This window comes from Delphinus delphis, chromosome 13 (genome assembly GCF_949987515.2).
Source record: "Delphinus delphis chromosome 13, mDelDel1.2, whole genome shotgun sequence".
Classification (NCBI taxonomy): domain Eukaryota; kingdom Metazoa; phylum Chordata; class Mammalia; order Artiodactyla; family Delphinidae; genus Delphinus; species Delphinus delphis.
This window is the reverse complement of record NC_082695.1, coordinates 9,861,548-9,882,954: the sequence shown is the minus strand read 5'-3', so window position 1 is coordinate 9,882,954 and position 21,407 is coordinate 9,861,548. Positions and strand designations below refer to the sequence as shown.

Below are 21,407 nucleotides of genomic sequence, written 5' to 3'. Positions count from 1 at the left end.
CCCGCCTCTGCAGGAGACCCTCCATCCCTAGCAGGTAGGTCTGGTTGAGTCTCCCCTGGGGTCACTGCTCCTTCCCCTGGGTCCTGAGGCGCACACTACTTTGTATGTGCCCTCCAAGAGTGGAGTCTCTGTTTCCCCCAGTCCTGTCCAAGTCCTGCAATCAAATCCCACTAACCTTCAAAGTCTGATTCTCTAGGAATTCCTCTTCCCATTGCCGGACACCCAGGTTGGGAAGCCCGACGTGGGGCTCAGAACCTTCACTCCAGTGGGTCGGCTTCTGTGGTATAAATGTTCTCCAGTTTGTGAGTCACCCACCCAGCGGTTATGGGATTTGATTTTGCTGTGATTGCACCCCTCCTACTGTCTCATTGTGGCTTCTCCTTTGTCTTTGGATGTGGGGTATCTTTTTTGGTGAGTTCCAGTGTCTTCCTGTCGATGATTGTCCAGCAGCTAGTTGCGATTCTGGTGTTCTCGCAGGAGGAGTGAGCGCACGTCCTTCTACTCTGCCATCTTGGTTCAGGGCTATCTATCCATCTATCTGTCTATCTATCTATTTATTTATTTATTTATGGCTGTGTTGGATCTTCGTTGCTGCGTGTGGGGTTTCTCTAGTTGTGGCGAGCAGGGACTGCTCTTCATTGCAGTGCGCGGGCTTCTCAGTGCAGTGGCTTCTCTTGTTTCCTATGTCATGATTTATTTAACCAGTCCTCTACTGATGGATGCGTAGTTTTCCTCTTGCAAACATGCAAATATTGCAATGGATGACTTTGTCCATCGTTTCGCATGTGCATGAGTATATCTATAGGATAAATTCCTAGAAGTGTTTGCATTAAATGTCATGGACCTTTTAAATTTTGCTAGAAATTGTCAAACTTTCCTTCATTATCTTTCGACCAAATACACTCCCAGCAGCCCTGGATGAGAGTCATTGTAGGATTCTAATTCAGCCTGAGACGTGACATCATGTGGAAGGAGCATGAGTGATTGGGGGACCATGAGCCAGGCTATCCAGCATCCAGCTATCCCAGCACAAGCTGCGATCATCTGAGTGGCCTCTGCACATGGTTTGACCTCTGGGCCTCAGACCACCCTCCCTTATATAAAACCAACAGGTTGGTGGGTCCATAAGTGCCTTGCTGATTCCAATCTGTTCTCAGGAAGGAGGCCCCAAAATATTAACCTCAGGCTTTTTAGTCATGGGTAAAAGGATTAATGAGATTTTTCTCTGACTCTGGATGAGACTTCTGAGGACTTGAACACCTGTTTCTCTCTGGGCTTAAATCTGGTTGAGCTGGGCTCCTGGCAATGGCCCTGGTTTGTTTGGGGGTAATTTATGAAATCATCCATCTTTACCCTGACTCCAGACTGAGACCAGTGAGCAGATGATGCCTCTGACACATGATGCCCTACCATTTATACCTCCTGGGACACCCCTGCCTTCCCCCCTCCCTGCCCCCTGCCCCTGCAACAGAGTAGTCTGACACCCATGCCAGCAGAGGGTCAGGGAAAGAAGAGGCATTTCTGATGCTTGGGAGAATCATGAACTATTGTTGAGTGAAGATAAATAACACAGAGTAACCCGTGAGAGATGCAGCTGAAATCCAAGTTGACACTTGTAATTGGAGAGTCTACCCTATCTGTGATGTTCAATATGGGGCCAAAAGCTGATACCAATGTTAGTTTCTCTGTCCATGAAGTCTTAACACAGTATGGCAAGACTCCCTCATCAGCAGTTACACAGACTCCTTGTTGTACTCATCTTTATCTCTTTGAGATCTCCCTGAATGTGTCCCAAAGTCAGTTTTTAAAAATTTTTTATTTGGCCACACCGGAACCCCAACCAGCGATCAAACCCATGCCCCCTGCAGTGGAAGCACGGAGTCCTAACCAGTGGACCACCAGGGAATGCCCAGTTTTGGGAATACAACGTAGCATTGTAAGTCAGACTGTCCCAAACATATCCTCCAAATTTGGTATAAATCTATCTATCTGCTTTCACCTGATACAATTACAAATAGACACAAACTTAAAAAAGAAAATGAGCTCAATGAAGGCAAAAGTGGTCCTTTCTGAAATGTCAGTGTGTCCTAGAATTCAATTGTACATCCCTATTGTGTTGTGTGGCGGACACTCTGTAAGTAAGAAAAGACTTTACACAACTACTTCTGGTTCTCATGGTCAAATGTTTCTGTTGGAGAGAGGCCAGGACCACGGCTAGTCCATACGGCTGTATTTGTACAAATTAGAAAAAGGCACCCGTTCCTCCAGGCAGGTGGAACCTTGGGACCTACTTGTGTCCTCGGGTAGGCACCCCTGTGCAGGGTGCACCTGTACGATCCCAGTTACCGGGCTGTCTCAGCAGTTGAAAACTTCAGGATATCACTTATCTTATCCGAGCCAGAGTAGAAGTCTTGAAACTTTCTTCATGCATAGAAGTATCTGGATTAGGGGTCCATAACTCATGTGTTTTTCCTTATCTCTCAAGTTGTTTGGGGAAGAACCAAAGATCAACATCTTTATATCCATGGCTTCTTCATTGCCTATTGTGAGCAATAAAAACAGGTCAAGGAATGTGTTCTGGGTTATCCGTTGGCCTGGCTTTAGTGCTTTCAGGGCTTCTCTAGAACGCCTTGCCTCCTGTATTGCTGCCTTTCTGTGAGTGTGTTTTCACCTCTATTCTATAGATTCCTTTAGGGCTGGAACCACGTCTTATTTACTTTTGTCTTTAAAAAAAATGTTTTTAAATTACAAAAGTAGTACATCCTTGCAGTAGAAATATTTTAAAACAGTAAACTAAAAAGTGAAAATCCCCTATCTGTTCCTGTTTCCAATTTGAGTCCTCTCCCAAGAGGGGACCACTGTTAACAGCGTGTTGTACATCTTCCCAGAACTTTCCATTTGTAAGCGTAACGATGCTCATAAAAGTGCTAGTGTTTATTGGATGCTTACTAAGTGTCAGGTGCTATGCTAAGCACTTTTCCTGTGTGTTCTCAATTAATTCACAAAACAAGCCTATGAGGTCGGTGTTTTTTTATTCCCCATTTCACAAAAGAGGAAACCAGGTGATACTACTAAGTGGTAAAGCCAGAATTTGAACCGAGGCAGGCTGACTTCAGAGCTCATGCTGTTAAAACCTCTATTGTTCTGCCACTTGCTTTGGGGATTTGGAATGTCATAGACATTTCTCTATAGTTGCCCACATAATTCTATTTCCTCCTTTTTAAAAGTTGCTCATTATTCTATAAAATGAATGTATTTAATTCATTTAGCCATTCTCCTACTGACAAACTTTTTAGGATTCTGCAGTTTTCCATTTCCTTATTTCATCAAATCTAAGATTCCATTGATTGTAAGATGCACCGTTTCAGAGATTAAAATGTGAAATAAAATGTGCATCTTACAATTAATGTATTATGGCATTAGAAACAATGCTGCAAATGAACATTGCATATAATTTTCACATGTATATTTCTGTAGACATTTTCTAGAAGTAAATTTGTGCACCAAAATGAAGGTGCATTTTTAAAAATTTTATAGATACTGCCAAATTCCCCATATCTTAATCATCTGTGTCTCCCATTTACGTCACACAATGTCTGGCATTATGTAGGTACTAAATAAATGTTTGTTCAGTGGACAAAATGCATGACCAGGCCCAGCAAATGCAAAGCATTTTGGCATACTCGCATGCAAACACACAGGCCACTACCACACACACCACCACCAACAAAAATCCTAATAACAGTGACCAACAAGGAGATTAGAGTATTTTAGCACCACATGTGTACACACTTCTTGCTGAAGCACTGGCCACAGTAAATGACAAACGCTAATAAATGCATTTTATGCAGAATTATGTGTTCGAAGTGATTTTAAAATAGCTTGCAAAGTTACCTGTCAAAAGGCTGTGCACTCAATTTTTTGAAAATACACGAATAATTCCAGCATTTTACAACCCCCAAGCTACTAGACGTGAGAAGTTTCCAGAGAGTTTAATGGTCTGTCATTTTCTCAAACACCTGCAAGACTGTCTGCATAAGAATCACCTGGAGTGCTTATTAAACTGCAGACCCCACGCCAGAGCTTTGGAATCATAATTTCTGGGGATTAGGGGCAGGTGAATCTGCATTTTAAACAGGCACTCCACGTGATTCTAAGGCACTCAAAGGCGTGAAAGCTAGCGCATTAAAGGGCTTTAAGGAGTCTTAATTAGATTTGCCCTTTAGAACGACCCCTTTGGCTGTAAAGTGTAGAATCAACTGGAAGTGGGCAAAAGTAACCGAGATAACTAACACCATAGCTCATCCCAGAGCGAGGAGGGCGGCCCAGATGGCCTGCGCGCTTCTGCGTCCCCTGCTGGCCCTCAGCAGCCACGTCCTGGACCGGCCGGAGCGGCCAACTGCGACTGCGCCCTCCGGAGCCCGCCGGGACCATCTGGGTGCTTGCCAACGCGCTGACCTGGACCGGAAGCGGAAGTGAGGTCAAGTTCGCCTCGCGCGCTTCTCCCGCCGCAACCACTCCCAACCCTGTGGGTTGGGTCGCTTTGCGCAAGTGTCGGAAGCGGAAGTTGTTAAGACGTGGGGGAGTTCTTGGGAGAGAGTCGAGTTTTCCTAGCGCTCGGTGTGTTCGGTGTGCGGCGGCCTGAGCAGCAGGTAAAGCGCATTTGTGAGACCTCGGCAGCCCTGCTACCCGGCCCAAGCCGGATCCCGACCCCGTATCCTAGCCTGAGGGGTGTGGTGCCCGGTGCTCCGACTCCTTCCTAGGGTCCTGGTGGAGGTACCGGGAGTCACTTGTTCCTCCCTTGGAGTGAGGCCCCCTGTCCGGCTACCTCCGCCATGGGCAACACGAGCAGCGAGCGCGCTGCGCTGGACCGGCAGGGCGGCCACAAGACGCCCCGAGGGGACAGCTCGGGGGGCTCCAAGGATGGGGACAGGCCCAAGATCCTGATGGACAGCCCCGAGGACGCTGACCTCTTCCACTCCGAGGAAATCAAGGTAATGGGGGTGTGGGAATCTGATTCCCCTTGACTAATGTTGAAATCTCCTAGAGCCTTCCCCTCGTATCCCCTCTAATCATCAGAAGTGGGAGAATCCTCTTAGCAGCTCAGGAACCTGTGTCTAATTACCGATATGAGAAAGTCACCCTGAGGGAGGAGGAATTCACTTCGTTTAACATCATTAAGGAAGAGGCAGCTCTGAGACAGGTTCAAATTCTTAATTAATTAAATTAAGATCGTGGCTCTAGCAGTAATTGAGTCCCAGTCTCTGCTTTTCTCTTAGGTATGATTAATTTCACAGCTCTGAGAAATCTTCCACCACCTTTACGCAGACTGGCGCTTTTTGTAATAGTTTTGCAGTTAACTTTCAGTTTTGGAGATAAACCAGAACATGTGTAAGGTGAACGTAGAGTCGAACAGCTGACTGCAGCTGCCAGAGGTCTTTAGTTCTGCTGAAAAGTTGTGGTTCACCCTTTAGAGCAAGCATAGAAAAGTAATTTGACTTCCGGAGGTCAGTGAGTAAGTGAAACATCAGTCTGAAGGAGGCAGCCAGCTGCTCGGCTTCTCTCTCCTATTGTTTATATATGACTTAATATTTTAAACAGGCCAAAGCAAACATTTTTGCAGGCCAGATTTGGCCGTCCTGCTGCGGTCTGCTTTAACTCATTAAAAACTCTAAAGACAGGTTCTCCATTCCTGCTTCAGCCACTTTTCCTGCTAACCACCTGCTGTGGTCAGTTTCTAGGGGCAGAGCCCGGTCCAAGAATACTTAGTGATTCTGCCAGCTGATACGTATGTGGTATATCCTAAAGAAATGAACAACTAAATACTTAAAGGGCACTGCAACAAGTAGGTTTAGGAAAGATGACAAGCACCTCTTCCCCCTCCGACACACATTCTGTTAGTATCTAGTTGCCTATTAATCATCATTGCCCATTAGGCTAATTGGCAACTCATCCCAGCTGTACTCATTTTCCCTCAGATGCTGGCTTGGGTGATCGCATTATTATCTTATATCCTCACCTGAATCTTGGCTTTGAGGCTAACCTATAAAGAGTCTGCCTTTTTTTTTTTTTTTGGGTGGTGCGCGGGCCTCTCACTGCTGTGGCCTCTCCCGTTGCGGAGCACAGGCTCCGGACGCGCAGGCTCAGCGGCCATCGCTCACGGGCCCAGCCACTCCGTGGCATGTGGGATCTTCCCGGACCGGGGCACGAACCCGCGTCCCCTGCATCAGCAGGCGGACCCTCAACCACTGCGCCACCAGGGAAACCCCTAAAGAGTCTGCTTTTACTTGGCCCTCCAGCCTGTGATTTCATCTTGCTTTCTGAATTCGTTGCATTCCTGAAGCTGTGTGCAAAGTGAACTTTGGAATCCTGTTTATCCAATGATTTGACATCTCTTCCCCTAGAAATAATTTTGGCCCAAGGGCAGCCATTTAAGATACCCTAAGAATCAAGCTACTTTCTTTAAGAAATATTCTTTTGTTTTAAAACTCTTATAAGAAATGTTTAGCATACAGATGATCTGTAGAGAATGATTTAAATAATTTCCATTATCATTTCCACAGAAGTTACTGAAATGATGTAGCAGACACACTGGATTGAATGCTCGGATACAAAAAACAAGTCGTGAATTCTTTTAACTACACTTGCTCACCATTTTGCCTGTGGCTAGTTATCACACCCTCAGTGGAAAGAGATTGCAGTCTGTTGTTCTTTAATCTGTAAATTTTGTTAAAGGTCACAGAAATGCAGGTATCTTTTAAATGAGCTCAGGTCAGTATTTGAATTGAAGGTGCTCGAAACCTGCTCCAGACCTTTTAAGAGTCTATCACAGCCTAGAACTCCTGCTCTTTGGCTTCTGACCAGGAAAAATGTAAGAGATCCAAAACCACACCCAGAGTCAGATGTGTTTTTTGTCTCTCGTCCCGGAACACCTCCTTTATACAGCGCTGCCCACATAAGAAGTTACTGTTTACCGTAATGAACGTCAGTCTTTGTCTTATCTTTTTCTCCCTGGTGCCTGGACAGCACTCAGTGATTAGCTTTTGCCTTCCTCAGCACCTGGGCTTGCCAGTTTTCAAGTTGACAGCTCTGGAATTGTCCCTAGTAATTTTTCATGTACTTCAAATCTTGCTTAATTAAGGGAGGAGAATGACATTTATTAAGCTAATCTCAAATTCATTCACTGCCTTCTTGCAAGTGAGCTTTATAACTTCTAGAATTTTGATGACGACCTCCTAAATAACAGCAGTAACAGTAGCTAATAATTACGAAGCGCCTACTCTGGGTCCAACACTATGCAGAGCTTTCTACATGGGCTGTCTTGTCTCACTCAGCCTGCACAATAACCTTAAGAAATAGGTGCTTTTATCATCTCCATTTTGCAAGTGAGTTAACGAGCTGGAATATGAACCTGGGTAGCGACAGCTGCGTCTTTAGAATGAATTGTCAGTATGAGGGTAATTGTCTCTTGCAGGGAGCTCACTAATGGCTTCCTGTTCCTGAGTCAAGCGCTCTGCTTCCAGGCTCCGGAGAAGGAGGAGTTCCTGGCCTGGCAGCACGATCTGGAAGTGAACGACAAAGCTCCTGCCCAGGCTCGGCCAACTGTGTTTCGATGGACGGGGGGCGGAAAGGAAGTTTACTTATCTGGGTCCTTCAACAATTGGAGTAAACTTCCCCTCACGAGAAGGTAATCGCCTGGGTGTGTTCATCGACTTGTCTTAACCCAGGGCTACTCTGGTTACTCCTGTGGGTGAATAGAAGAGGATGTTTTTATAAAGTTGATGCTGAATGGAAAAATAGTTGTGCTTAATTATTCACAGGATTCAAATCTCACACACCAAGGAGTCGTGCTAGGTTTAGAGCACACTTAGAAGAAAACGTTGCACAGTTATGAGCATTTCCGTTTCACAGACACCTTGCACTTCAGATATTCTAGCTTTGCGTCTGTTCAGCAGGACTGTTTTCAGAAAGAGAACTCTATTCCTAGCGCCGTGGACAGAGCGGGATTTGAGTCCTTGTTGGCTGAGCTGAGCCTCTGTTCCTCTCTGTGAGAAGGGAACGTTGGACCAGATGATCTCCGAGCTTCCTTCTAACTTGGACTCTGTATCACTTTTGTTTGAAAGGTACACATTATGTAGGCGCCATTAGCACGACTATAGCCAAACACTTGCTCAGACACCCTAGCATGGACGGCTGTCTCAGATTGTCAGTGGAAAAGCATCTTCACGAGTAAGTCCTCTTGATGAAACAAAGGAAGAAATCGTGCCCTGCTGGGCCAGGGCTGGTTCTTGATAAGGAGCTGCCTGCTTTTCCAGGGGTCCAGTTGGTGTAGGAGGGAGCCACTCAGCCCAGTTACAAGGCATGCTAGTCGGAAGAACAAAACAATCAAATGAGAGAGGTTTCGTGGAACCCTTTTCTTTAGTAGTTATACGAGTTGCTTTAGGGAACTGTTGGTACATCCTGTGAAATTGATCCCCTGTCCTGAGCTAGGCAAGCTAGCAAAGGGTAAAACTTGGCGGGCGGCTTGCTGTTTATCTTGTGCTGCCATCCTCCTTGGCATCCAGGCTGCCAGGTGTTATTTTGCACACAAGTTGAGGACGAATGACTGTTCGTTGACCTTTTGATGGTAGGAATGTGGACTCCTGGTGTTTGAGCAAAGCGAGTTTTCCAGGAAACCTCTTACGATGCCGCTTCCTGGTAGCCTTTCTAGATTGAGATCATTATACTGAATTGTCTAAATTGGTGAAAAATGTTTATTTCTCGTGCAGCTGAACCCTTGATTTTACGTGGAAGTTTTGTTTTGTTCCGTGGCTGGTTTTGCAAGTCAGCTAAGAGGGCAGCCCATCCCGCTAACATCGTCTGCTTCCCTTTTTCTTGCAGCCACAATAACTTTGTAGCCATCCTGGACCTGCCGGAAGGAGAGCATCAGTACAAGTTCTTCGTGGATGGTCAGTGGACACACGACCCTTCTGAGGTACCCTTCCTCCCGCCCTTGGTCCTCTGGCCGCCCCCACAATCCAGACAAGTTGCCAGGTCCCTTTGTCCTGCTGGTCGAAGTCCCTGTGCGTGGCCGAGCTAGATAGCAGCGCTCCTTGTCGGCCTACTGGCATCCTTGACGGAGATGAGCAGGTGGGCCAGCCAGGAGATGAGACCTTCCAGCAGGGCTGCTGGATCCTCTAAAGACACCTCTAGAGACTGTCCACATTGTGATTTCTGCCTGTCTGTCTCTTCCCAGCCGATAGTGACCAGCCAGCTTGGCACAGTAAACAACATCATTCAAGTGAAGAAAACTGACTTTGAAGTATTTGATGCTTTAATGGTGGATTCCCAAAAGTGCTCCGACGTGTCTGGTATGAGCAGTTATTTTTACCACGTGTGTGCCGGTGGGGGCTGTATAGATTAGAAATACCTTGTTTCTCTTGCCTCTTGCTCTTGAGTGGGAGCCGCCCAATCGGTGGGTGTCCGTATCTCCCCAAAGAGCCACAAAACTAATTCCTAACTCTGTGTCAGGTCAGGTTGCTAAAATCTAGCTCTGAGGGACCCGTAAGTCACTTTTTGGGTCATCTCCAGGATTCCATAGGTCTGCTTGGCCACAGAGAGCAGACACTGGAAACGGAACCAGAGCTTGGTCTTGTGCCAAGGCAGGCCCAAGAGGCCCTAGAGAGTTGCATCAGGTCGGTGAGGGGCCAGCACTGGGGAAGCCAGCCTGCTCGGGGCACCTGGAGAGTTTCAGCCCGACAGGTGATAAACTGACCCCTCAGTGACCTTGGCATCATTTGCGTGGTCCATGAGCACCTTGTCAGAATCCCTTCTTGGCGGGGGTAAGGCTCACCACAGAACAGGCTACACAGCACAACCTGCTCAGTATGGTCCTAGTAAAACTCTCCCATCTTCCAAGAGTCATCCGATCATCGAACTTTCAGTAAATTGCCTTGCATCCAAACCCACAGGAAGAAACTGCTTGGAAACAGTATGTGCTACGCAGGGAGAAGGATGCGTTGGCATGGACAGTGTTCACACCAGCTGCACTGCCCCTTCTTGCAGGGCCTCAAGCCATCCCAGGACCCCTATGGGAAGCAGTGAAGGTTCCCCGGGACTGTGCCTGACCATCTAGGAAAACGGGTTCAGTTCACAGGATGATTCTTCATTGTCGCCTGCCTGGGCCTGGAGGTCCTGCCCCCAGGATCTCTTAACTCTTTATCAGCTCAGAACTCACACTGGCAGGTGGACCAGGTGGCTCGCAAGTCATGTTATTGAGCAGGAATTGGAAATCCAAAAATAACATTCTCTGCTCTGGATAGCTAACTGGTCTTTTAGAGAAGTCATTTCTGTTTTATTCAGACAGGTGGGAATTGGGGGGTGGGGGAAATGCCCAGATAGCCCTTACTTGCTGATAAGTGAAATTTTACGCCACAGTCCAAAGCTTTTAGTCAAGATTGTGCAGCAGAGGTTGCCTGGGGAAAGGAGGCTGACCCCTCACTGCTGGGAAACCAACTTCAGGCTCTCCATACTCTTCTCATACGTAGACACTCCCTTTCTCAAAATACATATTGACTCCTAAAGGCTCAGTTTTCTGCACTGAATGCCTTTCTCAGTTTCCTGCTGTGGTAGGGCTGGGTTGTGTGAAGGGAGTCTGTCCCCTAGAGAATGACGTGGAAGGAATTGGCGGAGCCAAGCCATCTCAGCTTTACGGGGACAGCACGAGTCTCGGCGGCCAGACACATCCCAGGTGTCCTTTGGATCACAGCTCAGTCCCCGCCAGCTGGCCAGATGTCACTGAGTGAGCAGCTTTGAAGCTTACGGAGCACTGCACTTCTAGAAGCTTCTTACTATATCTGTATAACGGGGAAACTCCAGCATGAGTTTAAGAGGAACCGGAGAGCGCTGGAGGCAGAGAGCCTCTAGAGGTCAGGTCTTCAACTTCTCGTTGTTTTAGTTTTGAAACGCGCCGGCGCCTCTGTGTGAACAGGCTACTTTATCTTCGCTTTTATTCTGGCTGCTGGCGCGCCTCACTTGGGCCCAGCCGCATAAGCCTCACTGGAAGCCTTGAGCTTCTGTGCTGTTCTTGCCAGCCCGGCCTGCAGCAAGGAGGCCGCATCGGCCTGCGGTGGCTGTAGGGTCAGGTCACTGTGAGCAGCTTCCCACGACTCGGTCCCAGACTCACTGCTTTGCCACGACTGCTGTCTGCCACCAGAGCGTCAGAATTCACTACTTGAGTTTTATGCCTGTCACTCAAATTCCAGAAGTGTTTTCTCATTGCCTCTGCTCTTCCCCCTTGGGGCCAGTATATCCTTCAAGAGAATATAAATCTGTACTGAGGGAACAGGAGACATGGAAAACTAAATGTCACCACAAATTGAGACTATTCCCAGGACTCCTAATTTTCCAAGTAAATGTCCTGTCACCATCTCCCAACAGAGCTGTCCAGTTCCCCACCAGGACCCTACCATCAGGAGCCTTACGTCTGGAAACCAGAGGAGCGGTTTAAAGCACCACCCATCCTCCCGCCACATCTTCTCCAGGTCATCCTGAACAAGGACACAGGGATTTCTGTGAGTAACCAGACATCTGCCCAGACCGTCCTCCACGGTCACGTTCAGCTGCTCCCCTCGGTGCACATCTTGCAAGGCAGCTCGTGAAAATGTTCAATGTCACCCATTGGTGTTAACTGCCGGGGTCCCCCTCTGACGTGGGAACGGGCTACTCACAAGATGTTCCCAGAGTGGGCCTCCCCATCCCACAAAGCCTTTCTGAGCCCTTCCTCTTGTGTTCCACTCCCACCTCAAATTTCAGGACAAAATACATAACCGCCTCTTCTCAGTAAGCTGCATGGTGGAATTCCTCCTCTGGCCCCCAGATTTTAGAATCTTGTTTGTTTGTTTTGCCGCGCTCGGAATGTGGGATCTTAGTTCCCCAACCAGGGATCGAACCCACACCCACTGCAGTGGAAGCGCGAAGTCTTAACCACTGAACTGCCAGGGAAGTTCCAGAATCTAGTTTTAATCCCCAAATTGCTTTTAGAAACCTCAGGGCTCATGGATCAAAATTTGGGGTATGTGGGTAACACGCATTGCCTCTGGGAAATTGATATTACTTATAAAAAGAAGTGTGCTTCCTGCTGAATCCTGAAGAGCACCCCATTATTCCCCACGTTTGATTTTCCATCCTGTTTGACCTGAGCTGCCTGGTTCCCCGGCTCTGGACTGTGCAGCGTAGCCATAATTCTTGGGAGTCCAGGTGTTCTTCAGCCTTGTCCAGGCCACCACCTAACAGGCAGACGCTCCAGGGTGATCAGGTAACTGCTGCTGCTCTAGACGCCACACAGAAGTGGGTGCACGTGTGCTGAGCAGGGGGCTGGAGGTGTACACGTGCAGGCATCCCCGCAGCAGTCACGGTGTGTCCCCCAGGGACTCGCTGTTCTTGGGGCCGCCCCGCCCCAAGCACACATCTGACAGCTGAGCCGGCTTTTACTGGATGCTTTTTCTGTTTTGAATTAGCATTTATAAAATTGGGGAGTGTACGTTGGGGGAAAAATAAAGAAAAACCTGGATTTCTGGCTTCTCTGAAAAAATAGGAAGGTGTGGCAACATTGCCTCGTATGTGAGCTCTTACGGAGTCAGAGCGCCTCTCCCCTCCCCCAGTCATCCAGTGCATTCTTCAGGCTCCCCGTCTGAGTCTCAGAGACATGAGTTTGCAACACACTGCTCAGGAGCGTTGAGTATTGATCATTTCTTCCCGCTTTTTCTAAAAGCCCCTTCACTGCACGGCTTTCTTCCTGCCCCTCCTCCAAAGAGAGGACAGAGCCACGGCCCACAATCTAGATGAAGCCTGGCCAGAGATGCACACCAGTGCGCCCAGCAGACCCCGAGAGCGCCCCTTAGTTGGAGCACCAGGCATGACCCCTCGCCCACCCAGTCATCGTGCACAAGCCCTTTCACTGCCTGACAAGGAAGAAAGGGGCCTGAGAGCCTGCCTCCTTCCCTCTGAAATCCAGTGCCATGAAACACGGGAGAATCTTGATTTCCAAATCTGAAGTGCACACGTCTGCTTTTGCTCCCCCGCAGTGTGATCCAGCTTTGCTCCCTGAGCCCAACCACGTCATGCTGAACCACCTCTATGCACTTTCCATTAAGGTAAGGACGTGTTTGTTACTTACTGTGTTTCTCCAAGTGTGCTCTGCGGCCCCCTAGCGACGGCACTACCTGCAGTATCGATACTTACCTGAAGGGCGGCTTCCGGGACCTGACCCAGACCCGTAGGCTCCTCTTCCGAAGGGAGGCCCAGGAACCTGCTTTACTCAGGCCTCCTGATGATTCTCACGCTCCCTAAACTTTGAGCCTCCTGACTTAGTCCTGCCTTTGGTGATTTCCGCCTCTTCCTCAGGACGGAGTGATGGTGCTCAGCGCGACCCACCGGTACAAGAAAAAATACGTCACCACCTTGTTATACAAGCCCATATGAAGAGCTGGGGCCAGCCGTGGGCCCCAGGGGGCAGTGTGCACCACCGGGCTCCACGCGTGCATGCTTTTCACTAGACAGGATGGACTGTAAATTTCCCATTTCACGCTCTTTAGAAGACATTTCGTACCCGCTCTACTCCTACTTGAAGGTTTGTTCCAGACACAGCAGCTCCTGGAGCGCCTCGGTCTGTAACAGTCCTCTTAGCACCCGGTGGCTGTGAGCCCTGGGGCTCATCAAGGCTGAGGGGGGAGAGGGAGCAGACGGTCTGCACCCCACACCACGGTGCAGGTCTAAATTTACATCCTCTGAACTGGTCACGGAGACTTTTCTTAAGCCAAAAAGGAACCCGAGCCACTTTGCTGGTGGAAATCCGGGAAGCAGGTACCGAGGCCGCACAGAATTTCTCATCTTGTGTGTGTGTCTTGACTTGTCCCTGCTGAGGCCTGGCTGTGGACCTAACGGCGAGTATGGTATTGGTCTCTGCCTGTCCTCTGAATTCAGAGCAATAGATCGTCTTCCATTCCCTGCTCCAGGGAGGCATAATTTCTATAGAAATTAGAACCTGTCTAATTTCCAGATGAAGTTTTACAATTCTTTCTTACACTTATGTGCACTAAGTATTTTTTTTTAACCAGAGGTGGCTGACTGTACAGCCTTAGGCCAATTTTTAAATCACCCCAACTAGACTATAGATCATGTGACCTGTGCTGAGCAATAATCTGTTCTCAGAACAGACTTGGAAAACCATGGCCAGATATCTCCGTTAAGCTGGAGGATCCTGCGGACTGACCACCGCTAGCTGGAAGGTTGTCCAGCTTTTTATTCGATTCGTAATGAGGTGACAGTGTTAGCACGCAAATTTTGGAGAGGCACCCTACCCTAGCCTGTGCCACCTTGCTTGGGACCTCTGGTCCCTCCTTAGCAAAGAAGGCTGTAGCAATTGCTGTTGCTTCTTCTGGAAGGAAATTAGAACTTGCGGCAGCCTTCTGAATTTGTGTGAGGAAATCATCCTTTGGACCAAAGTGAACCTCTCCACACGGCTTGGAGATGCCGGAGACATGCCCGTTAGCAAGGTTCCTGTCCCCAGGTCGGTGGAAGCTGTCGTCCTGCGCTTTGTTCCTGCTGGGAGACGGAGGAACCATATCCCTGGTGTCTCATATTTATTTGGCGAACCTGGGTCTGGGATACCCTTTTTTGTTACTGTTTCCAAAACACTGAATTACTGTCACCTTGATGTACAGGTTTCAATAAAGCTTTGTAAAGATAACAGACGTGCACTTGGAGGAAGGTTTGATTTCGTGCAGTCATTTGGAGAAGAGACTGGAGCTCTCCCCGAGCTTTATTCAGTGCAGTGCTTTTCAGTCTTTTTCCCGCCTTGGCACACATTGAAAATGGTACCATCCTTGTGGCACTCTGGGGTGAGTGGACGGGGCAGCTCGGCTCCCTCTCGGGCTGAGGGCCTTTCTCTGACCCACCTATTCCGCACGCAGATTAGAAGGCCGTTAAGAGGCTGTAAAATCGAGCCCCATGGAACCGCTCGACCACAGGGGAAGCCGAGGAAAAGCAGCAGTGAAGGCCCCGGCTTGCGCAAGTTGGCAGCATCCCCGCTCCGAGGTCCTGCTGCTTCTTGCTCATTGACAAGCACCACAGGGGAGCCTGGGATCATGACGCCCTCTTGGAAGACACCAGGATGTTCTGGAGTCAGCTGTTCTCACCAGCTAAAAGGGCCTCTGTCCCTTCTACCAAAAAGATGGAAGGTTACAGTGTCCCTTTAGTAATAAGCCTTTTCTTCCCAGGCATCAGGAAATGTAAATAAATTTGGGAGAAAGGGGAACCCCTTAGGTCATCTGGTCCACTTGAGGTGGAGAAAGCTTAGAAGGCATTCCTAGCTGGGTAATTAGCCATCTCACTCTGAAAACCCAAGTGATGTGGGAACCCTAGATGTAGGGATTGGAGGGATTATTTAAGTAGACTAAGGAAATACATAAAAATCCTCTATCCAAAACTGAATCAAAACTTTTTTCTATTTTTTAAAAATTATTGAAGTATAGTTGATTTTACAGTATTGTGTTAGGTTCAGGTCTACAGCATAGTGAGTCACTGTTTTTTGTAGCTTGTGTGTCATTGTAGGTTATTATAAGATACTGGGTATGATTCCCTGTACTATGCAGTAAATCCCTGTTGCTTATCTATTTTATGTATAGTAGTTTATATCTGTTAATCCTGTGCCCCTAATTTGTCCCTCCCCTCCCTTTCCCCTTTGGTAACCATAATTTTATTTTCTGTATCTGTCTGTTTCTGTTTTGTGTATGCATTTGTATTATTTTTAGATTCCACAGATGAGTGATAGCGTATAGTATTTATGTTCTCTGACTTAATTTCACTAAGCATAATATTTTCTAGGTCCATCCACGGTGCTGCAAATGACAACATTTATTTTTATGGCTGAGTAATATTCCTGTGTGTGTGTGTGTGTGTGTGTGTATACACACCACATCTTAAGTCAGTCGTCTGTTGATGGACACCTGGGTTGCTTTCATGTCTTGGCTATTGTAAGTAGGGCTGCTGTGAACATGGGGTACGTGTATCTTTTCAAATTAGTGTTTTCATTTTTTTCTGGGTATATACCCAGGAGTGGAATTGCTGGATCATGTGGTAGTTCTATTCTTAGGTGTTTTTGAGGAGCCTCCATACTGTTCTCCACAGTGGCTGCACCAATTTACCTTCCCACCAGCCGTGCAGGAGGGTTCCTTTTGTTCCACACCCTCTCTAGCATTTGTTATTTGTAGACTTTGATGATAGCCAGTCTGACCTGTGTGAGGTATTACCTCATTGTGGTTTGGATTTGCATTTCTCTGATAATTAGCGATGTTGAGCATCTTTGCTTGTGTCATCTTTGAAAAAAATGTCTGTTCAAGTCCTCTGCCTAGTTTTTGATTGGGTTGTTTGTTTTTTTTGGTATTGGGTTGTATGAGTTGTTTGTATATTTTGGAAATTAACTCCTTGTTGGTTGCATCATTTGCAAATATTTTCTCCCATTTTGTAGGTTGTCTTTTCATTTTGTTGATGGTTTCCTTTGCTGGGCAAAAAGTTTAAGTTTAATGAGGTCCCATTTGTTTATTTTTGCTTTTATTTCTTTTGCCTTGGGAGACTGAAAATACTGCTGTGATTTATGTCAGCGTGTCCCGCCTGTGTTCTCTCCTAGGAGTTTTACGGTGTCATGTCTTACATGGGTCTTTAAGCCATTTTGAGTTTATTTTTGTGGATCAAATATTTTTGAAGTATAATTGAAAATACATAGCTAAGCTCAAAAGTATAAAAGGGATATATTGAAGTACCAGAATTGAAGAAACCGTTGCTGTGTTGGTGAGCTGTGAGCGTGGCCCCTGGCCCCATGGTGGAGACTCAGAGGGTGGGGTGGGGGGGTAGGACCCAGTCATAGGCCTCCAGGACCAGGGTTTGACACCCTCGCCTGGATAGGAAGCCCGCTTCATGAGTTGGCCCAGAAAAGCACTGCCTTTTCTGTAAGAGGAGTTAGAGAATCTGGCTGCTGGCCTGAGTCAGGGCTCAGAGGGAGTCATCAGCCCCAGGCTGCAGGGGGAAACATCATGTTGGAAAATCTCACCTGCAGATCAGCTCTGCTCACAAAGTTCAGATAAAGCCAAGCCAAAAATCCAGTGTAAAAACTAATTTGGAGCCAGAAAACCCAGTAAGAGTCCTCTGCAGCCCTGGGGCCACGGGGGACTCCCAGGGCAGTAACTGCTAGGGTGGGGAAATGTAGCCAAAACCACAGAACCCTGGGATGTGGGTGTCAGCATTCTCCACAGCTGTTCGTGTGTCTAAAAGACTTCATTTTCTTTAAAAAGCAACACAAAAGGAAGTCCCCCGTGGTCCAGAAGACTGCTAACAGACCTAGGTGAAAGTCTCTATACCCAAGAAGCTAAAAGTAATGGAGATTATTTCATGGATATGGAACAGGAGACCCTGTTTGGTCCAAATCACAGGAGCAAAGCCACACTGAGGTGTCCTATGACCCAGGTAATGCTTTCTCTATTATGGGTGAGGACTGGTTACATGGTTGGTTAAAGTGTAACTGAAATTGCTTTTGAATGAAGATATTTTTTTCCTCCAGAAATGTATATACAAATGAATTTATGGAGCCAAAGGTAAGGTCTTTAAATTACTAGTGGGTAAAGTAGTAGTATTGCAAGGTAAACAACCATATGTCAGCATATTGAAACCAAAGATCAAAGGACCCAGGCAAGGTCTTTTCCTTCCCTCTGGTCAAAGCCTGGCTTCATGTTAGAGTTGGCCGTTCCCCCCCCACCATCCGCTGTCCCGGAGTGTGGACACTGGACTGAGATTAGGGATGTCATCCAGTTCAGTGCCTGAGTAGCTGTGTGACCTTGGGCAAATCACATGACCTCTCTTAGCCCAGTTTCCTCTCCTGAAAAATGGAAGGGGTTGGATTAGCACTAAATGATTCCTAGGGCTCCTTTCATTTCACATTGGGAGCCACAAAGCTTTTACACCATGAATGGGATATGGCCACAGACAGGAAGTCAAGGGCCAGAAAAGGAAAAAGTGCCACTGTAAGCTCAGTTAGGAAACCTCCAAGATGCCAAGGGCCAAGATGGGAAAACACAGAACACCAAAGTGATGCCATGCATGGCTAAGGTCAGAGACTCAACCATTTTAGGGAAAAGCAACATTTCATTTTGGTTAACTCAGTTACTTCTAGATGAGCATGATTTCATTTCTGAGCGTGAACTCAATTCTCCTGATACGTGACCCTCCACCAGTGTTTACAAACAGTTTGAGTGCACTGATGAAGACCCAAGTCTCTGGGCCACTCAACCCTCCATCCAGCTTTTTAGCACCTCACCTGATCAGCAAATTAGTAGAGAAAAGAAGCTAGAGCCTTCTACCCTGGGATGCCAATTATAATTGTCTTCAGGAGAAAACAGTAAGCTACAAACGTATGTACAGGTCATTCCAGTTAATTGTAAAAACATCGACAAGGGCCTTCCTAAGAGTGACCACTGCTGTGAGTCAGACCCTTGGAGAACCAGTGCTCTGCCTCTGGGATCAGCCACTGAGCTCAGCTCCCACAACTGCCTCGTCTTTTTTTGTCCTAAAGACAGCCAGAGGGCCTGAGCCTGGGTGAGGATGCCAGCCTTCTTTACCTGCCAGGAGTGCATTCACCCATTTCATCTGCAAGACTCAACAGCAGGTGAGAACAAGAGACAGCTCCAGTTGTGTGTACCCTGGATCGACTTTATTTTCCCTTTTTGTGGTTCTCTGAAAGGACAGGCTGAGTTGTGTATAGCAGTAAAGTCATTTCCAGAGTTCTTTACCTCTAACGACCCCTCCAGGGCAAACAGGAGTTCCGTTAATCATTGACAGACTCGGGAGAAAGCCAGGCCATCTGTGCAGTTCCAGGTGTCCACGGCCCTGCCCTCCCGGCTTCGGAAGATAAAAGCCTCAGCGTTTGACTAGGCGACTGATGGAACATTTCTCATATAAACACTGTGCCTAGAGCCACGTCTCCATGCTTTTGGCATCATGAGCAATATTTAAACTGCCAAGAAAGAAATCGGACTGGAACAGGCCGAGCTTCCTCAGCCTCAGCACTATTGACACTTGGGGCCTGGTAGCTTTTTGTGGAGGGTGGGCACGTGGGCCACCCTGTGCCTTGCAGGGTGTTTAGCAGCAGCCCTGGCCTCTACCCATTGGGTGCCAGTAGTACCATCAGTTGTGACAACCAAAAATGTCTCCAGATATTGTCAAGTGTCCTCAAGGGAAGGGAGCCAAGCCACCCCTAGTTTAGAACCACTGGAGCAGGCCAGTCTGTTGTATTGTGAGACCAGAAGCTTAGCTGGTCCCACCCCTGTGGGCCTAGCATTATTGCTTTAGACTTAAACCTGCATGAATATTTTCTAAAGCAAATCACGTTCAAGAGGCCCAATTCTGAAGACAAACTAGCTGGTCGGTCCTGTTAAGCACATCATCCCTTTTTGGCCTAAGTCTCCAAATCCTAATTTCAGTTATGAATTTGCTTTGCAAGCTGCTGCTTCAGTCTCGTGAAAATTAAGTTGTAAGAGCAGAAAATGTGATGGCTAATTTTGTGCATAAGAGGTAGGGATAGCATGGACGGCTGGGCCTCAGTTTATGGTGTGGCTGAGTAATTTGTTGTTTCTTTGAGGTCCTTGCTTAGGGTCCAGAGAACCTTTCTGGCACATTCCTCTCGGAACCAAACCACATTTACTTATGCTTTTGAAGTGTTACGTGGCTGCCAAGATTCCTCAGGACAGTAACTGAAGTGGTATTCAGTGGACTTTTTCTAATTTTATAAGGAAAGAAAGGTTCCAACATTTGACTTGTTCATCTTCCAAATTATTTTCTTTCTTAGAGTTGGCAGATTTTTATCCCCAGCGGTAAAAGAGAAAGGAGGAACAGAATAGAATCGCAAGTACGACTCCTGTCACAGGGCAAGTCGGCTGCGACCCTGCAAGTCAGAATTTGACTGTGGTCAGATTACTTCATTGGAAAATAAAAATTGAAAGCAACAGGAACCATGAGAAAATTACCATTTGCCAAAACCAGTGTTTGTCTAGCTCAACAAAGTTTATACTGACAAAACTAAAGCATCTTAGAAAAATTTACCTTGCAGACTACAAAAATTCATTTAGTTAAAAAGACAAGTGTCTACATTTTAAATTACCTTGATCTCCGAATTCCTCCTTCCAGAAATCTACATCATTAAAACCGGTGGCGTTATCCTAATGGATGAGAGGAATTGAAAGGTGACCTGTTTTTTTGGTTGGTTGGTTATGAACTGCATTATAGGAGAGCTGGGTAGTCCATTCTCCAGTAATCCTTTCAAAGTGGCCTGACTGCCGTGAGGAGCCTTCCAGTTCTGCAGTCCTATAAAGTGACCTTAACAGCCAGTTCATGGTTCATTGGAAGGAATGACCAAACTTCGACAACATTGCACTTCTGGAAGAGAACGTCGCTGGTCTCTTGATTCCAGGAGAGCAGCTTGCTCTAAGCCCTGTGTGGCTCTCCACCCCTCACCCCCAGAAGAAGCCTCCCCTGAAAGGAAGGATGGTCCCAATGCCACGCTCCCAAGCTTAGGCTGACAGTGGCGATACTTTGGGTTTTTATGGGCTCCCTTAAGAAAAGAAGAGGTCTTGCACTAAGGCAAACATTTTAGATCATTGCTTTATTTGACTATTTGTTCAACAGAGTTCATTCCTCTCAAGGTGGATCTTGAACCGTTCCTTGTGATCTTTTCCTCGTTCTGAATAAAAAAGGTAATGAAGAAAAAGCCTGTACTTTTGGACCTAGAATCTTATTTATGCTAGTAAGCTTTGACTGCGGTTTCGTGTTACGATATTTCCTGCTGGCATCTCCGTAGTCACACGGAGCTCCCCGCACTCCAGTGAAGATGGCTGTCCACAACTACCACCGTTGAAACCAAAAGTAAGAGTTGAAAAATGCACCTTTTACAATAAAAAAGTAGAAACCAATTCAATTTCCTTTTTTTTTTTTTACGAATATAAAGTTTCTTGTAAATATGTACAGTCTTTGAGCTAGTTCTATAGCAGGAAGCATTTCACAAATGAGACACACGATATACACTTTGAGGGCTAAGAAGCCCATTTCTCGTGGAGATCCTAAATGAGATGCCAAGACTGAAACACCAATTTCCAGTGACCTCTCCAAATACTTGTGGACCAAGAGACAGAAACTTCAGCAAACATTCAGTCAGATCTGCCCTGGAGAAGGGAGGGGATGCAGTGTGACCCCAAAGACGAAGCAACACATAGAACACGACAGCATGACACTGGCCAAGGATGCGACAACGTGGAGGAAGGGCCGTGGGCGTTTCAAACAAGAAAGCACTTCGGTTAAGAGACGAGCAGGAAGGAGCTGGGACTCAG

General features: G+C 47.1%; 1 protein-coding gene across 3 annotated transcripts; it reads left to right on the top strand.

The window, feature by feature from the left end:
* Positions 1-4,561: 4,561 nt before the first annotated feature.
* On the top strand, positions 4,562-17,438 carry PRKAB1 (protein kinase AMP-activated non-catalytic subunit beta 1). Of its 3 annotated transcripts, none has more exons than XR_009521671.1 (8): positions 4,562-4,994; positions 7,524-7,687; positions 8,881-8,974; positions 9,236-9,350; positions 11,419-11,552; positions 13,065-13,133; positions 13,384-16,827; positions 17,328-17,438. XR_009521671.1 is itself a non-coding variant. In XM_060028076.1 (7 exons), exons 1-7 carry the CDS (start codon positions 4,836-4,838, stop codon positions 13,459-13,461), a joined length of 813 nt encoding a protein of 270 aa, XP_059884059.1. In that variant the 5' UTR covers positions 4,562-4,835; the 3' UTR covers positions 13,462-17,361. The 3 variants fall into 3 exon arrangements, 1 of the variants encoding a protein (XP_059884059.1); XR_009521672.1 differs by having other exon boundaries at positions 13,384-16,013; positions 16,667-17,361; XM_060028076.1 differs by having other exon boundaries at positions 13,384-17,361.
* Positions 17,439-21,407: the final 3,969 nt, after the last annotated feature.

Excerpts from the sequence above, each read along its gene's own strand:
- PRKAB1 (XM_060028076.1), top strand. The coding sequence starts at position 4,836 with ATGGGCAACACGAGCAGCGAGCGCGCTGCGCTGGACCGGCAGGGCGGC. Across the intron at positions 4,995-7,523 it reads TCCACTCCGAGGAAATCAAG|GCTCCGGAGAAGGAGGAGTT; the intron begins GTAATGGGGGTG and ends CTCTGCTTCCAG. Across the intron at positions 8,975-9,235 it reads GGACACACGACCCTTCTGAG|CCGATAGTGACCAGCCAGCT; the intron begins GTACCCTTCCTC and ends GTCTCTTCCCAG.